Source organism: Lactuca serriola, chromosome 6, assembly GCF_051521515.1.
Source record: "Lactuca serriola cultivar US96UC23 chromosome 6, Lser_US96UC23_V15, whole genome shotgun sequence".
Classification (NCBI taxonomy): Eukaryota; Viridiplantae; Streptophyta; class Magnoliopsida; order Asterales; family Asteraceae; genus Lactuca; species Lactuca serriola.
In genome coordinates this window covers 47,234,961-47,238,196 of record NC_136413.1, presented here as the reverse complement: position 1 = coordinate 47,238,196, position 3,236 = coordinate 47,234,961, and the positions used below count along the sequence as shown (strand labels likewise).

General features: G+C 37.3%; 1 protein-coding gene across 1 annotated transcript; it reads right to left on the bottom strand.

Moving 5' to 3' along the window:
• Positions 1-352: 352 nt before the first annotated feature.
• LOC145058833 (alpha/beta-Hydrolases superfamily protein) lies at positions 353-2,451 on the bottom strand. Its single transcript, XM_079006714.1, has 2 exons — positions 1,733-2,451; positions 353-780 (listed from the first exon to the last, which is right to left on the bottom strand). The coding sequence occupies exons 1-2, from the start codon at positions 2,422-2,424 to the stop codon at positions 474-476; spliced, it is 999 nt and encodes a 332-aa protein (XP_078862840.1). The 5' UTR covers positions 2,425-2,451; the 3' UTR covers positions 353-473.
• Positions 2,452-3,236: the final 785 nt, after the last annotated feature.

Genomic DNA, 3,236 nt, shown 5'->3' with positions numbered 1-3,236 from the left:
ATTATAGACATTTATATATAGCCTAACATACCAACTTGTATTAGACTAGGAAACTTATGACCCACTTGCCATATTGCTTGGTCTCCAAGTCCTCAGGCAATCATTTATTTGGTACCTCCCAAGGAGCAGATTCTCCCATTTTAACCCTTCTCGGGGGATTCCATCCACAAACCCAAAGTTTATGGCCGACTAAAATGACTCATCATCATTTAGCTATTGCATTTTTTTTTCTTATTGTTGGACATATGTATAGAACTAATTTTGGGATTGGGCACAGTATGAAAGATCTTTTAGATGCACATATCTCTTTGGGAGGACGATTGAACACTTGCGTGTTGTTGTAGAGAAAGCATGAAAGCATTATATAACATATTCACTTATACGAAACGACCATTCTCACATGAAACAAAGATTTTTGGTACATAAACCGAACGTCCAGCTCACTGCATGGAAACTTACCCTACACAACTAGGTTAACTAGAATGTTCAACTATGAAATCTTTAATTAGTTTAAAAACTGAATCTGAAACATCCGAATAAGGATCATTAGTAAAAAACCCATGTTGTTTGCCTTCGAATTCAATGTAGCATGCGGTTTTTCCAAGCTCCTTTAATCCATTCGCATATAATTTCACTCTATCCTTCATAATCTCATCTCCCCCGACGATTAAGAGTATTGGGTCAAGATTAATGGATTCAAGGCTTGGGCTTTTAGGTCCAAACGGGTTTGCAAATGGATGATCGGCTGTTGTTCCCATCGGTAATGCCATTCTCCAAAACCTGTAATTTTCAATTTAATTTTAAGAGCTTTTTCAAAAGTACGTAGCTTTTCATCCTATTAGGGCAAACAAGCTCTTCACTATAAAATAACACACCACTAAAAACCCCAAGTAAACATCAATTAAAATAATACAAATTATTAAATAGCGTGAATCATGATAATGGATAATATGTCATTTAAATATAGATCGTTTAAGAAATGCATAAATATTAAATGAAAAAGAGAAAGTCTATATCAAATCTTTATACCGAAAGAGACATGTTAGAGGACCCCATATCCCATCATATCCAATTACCAAAAATTAAAAGTCATTAAAGACATGTAAACAAGCTGAAGATTCTAGTAATCAAGTCGAGAAAGAAAAACACATCATTGACTTTGAAAAAATATTCAAGATAGAGATACAATTTAGCACTAGGCACATGCGCCAATATTTTAGAGGGCGAATTAAAAGATGGATGACATGAAAGCTTAAAGTTATTTAGGTTGTTTAGAATCCATGAGTTTAATCCTAATGTGTATATGCACAAGGTTGATATACTCCCTTTGGTTATTAATTTGTTAATATGCTATTTGCTAGCTCGAAGTTAGAAGTGTATGTTTATTTATATACGAATGTCTTAAAACATGTAAATTACATAAAATTATTTATATAAAATACAGTATGAATTTTAAAAAGAAATAACTAAGTCAATTTGTAAATTTATACAAAAATATTTTGTTAAACGTTTTTCATAATAACTTTTAGATTAAATTCCCAAAAACTCTTAGCCCAACATACCCTGTTTCTTGAAAAATTAGGAATACAATACATTAATAAATATGTGATTAAGTTTTTAAAGTATGTTAACAAGATATTGTCATTAATTTGTACCAATCAAAAAATTTATTTTGTGGAAAAAAGTAATACTACAATGATTTGATATGGGACGACACTAGCATGAAACTTACGTGTCAAGAATATCCACGTTTAACCACTTTTCCGGCAAACCTTTCGCCTCCGAAAGCGTCCTCTCCTTCCCACCAAAGAATGGCCCCAACATCACATAACCTCGTATCTTGACAGGCGTAAGCTCCGGCGAGCCGGGTCCCAGCCGCACGGCCAAGTGGTGTGCTATGTTTCCACCGGAAGAGTCTCCGGTTATGAAAAAACGATCAAAGTCGAAAGACTCAACGGCATCACCAATCCACATATCAGCGGACTGTTGACCATCTTTAGGGTTTATCGCCAGCGCTTGGAGCCACTTCAGAGCAACAAGAGAGTCATCCAAAGCTGCAGGGAGTCTATGCTCAGGTGCAAGACGGTAGTCAGGCGCCACCACAATGGCATGGAGTGCGGAGGAGAGGCGGAGGCAGCAGTTGTGGATATTTGGCCATGCAAACGACCCAACACAGAACCCACCACCGTGGAGGTAGTAAATGACGGGGAGTTTGGTGACGGAGGTGGTGGTGGATTTGGGTTTGTAGATGCGTAGGTGGAGGTCATGGAGTTTGTCGTAACAATAGTCTCTCCACACAACAGAACCGTCGTCTTTGATTTGGAAAGCAGTAAAGTCAATATTTTGGTGACGATGAATAGAACCGTCGCTAAAGATCTGAACGATGCCTTGACAGTCTTCAACAACATAAGGAAGAGACCCCATCTGTGGTTATTGAATAAGAGTTAATTACAAGAATCTGAATGGAGTATAAATAGAAGCTAGAAATTAAGGAGGCTGTGAGGAAAAAAGCTTTGAAGGGTATTGCAGTCATTTTACAAACATATTATTATACATAGGAGTGTTGTGTAATGGTGTGATTGGTGAAATTTTGAAATGGAACTTTGTTCGTTCGCAGCAATGATATCCAAATTGTCGTGTCATTTTCCAAAATAAGAAAGTAAGGCCGGTGGGTATCACGCCACCCTCCACCACCTATCACCATCTTCATCACTGTAGCACATCTTCACACCACCATAACCTTGAGAGAGAGAGAGAGAGAGAGAGAGAGAGAGAGAGAGAGAGAGAGAGAGAGAGAGAGAGAGAGCATGCCACTTCGGCTTAACGCATCTCGGGAATGGTGAGCACATCATGGTCGATGATCCACCGTAGCATCACGCATGATGCATAATACCCAAACCCAGTTAAAACCGACAACTCGTGTATTTGTGTTATAAAAACGTATCAGTCACGAAGTCACAAATTTGTGCAATACAAATAGACGAAGAGAAATAAACTTTATCTTAATTTTCAAGATGAATTCGTATCGTGTCACTCACAAATCAATATCGAATTGCTAGATCTTAACCCAATTGCCTATAAGAGACTTACATCGGGAAAGGTGCTCACTGAGAGCTTTTGATTTGTAAGGTATATGGACGGACCTTTTGTGAACCATTTGGTCGAAGCTTGTTATTTTTTGTTTATTTTATAAATAAACAAACATTGAAATATCTATTGTTCCTTTAGTTAATTGA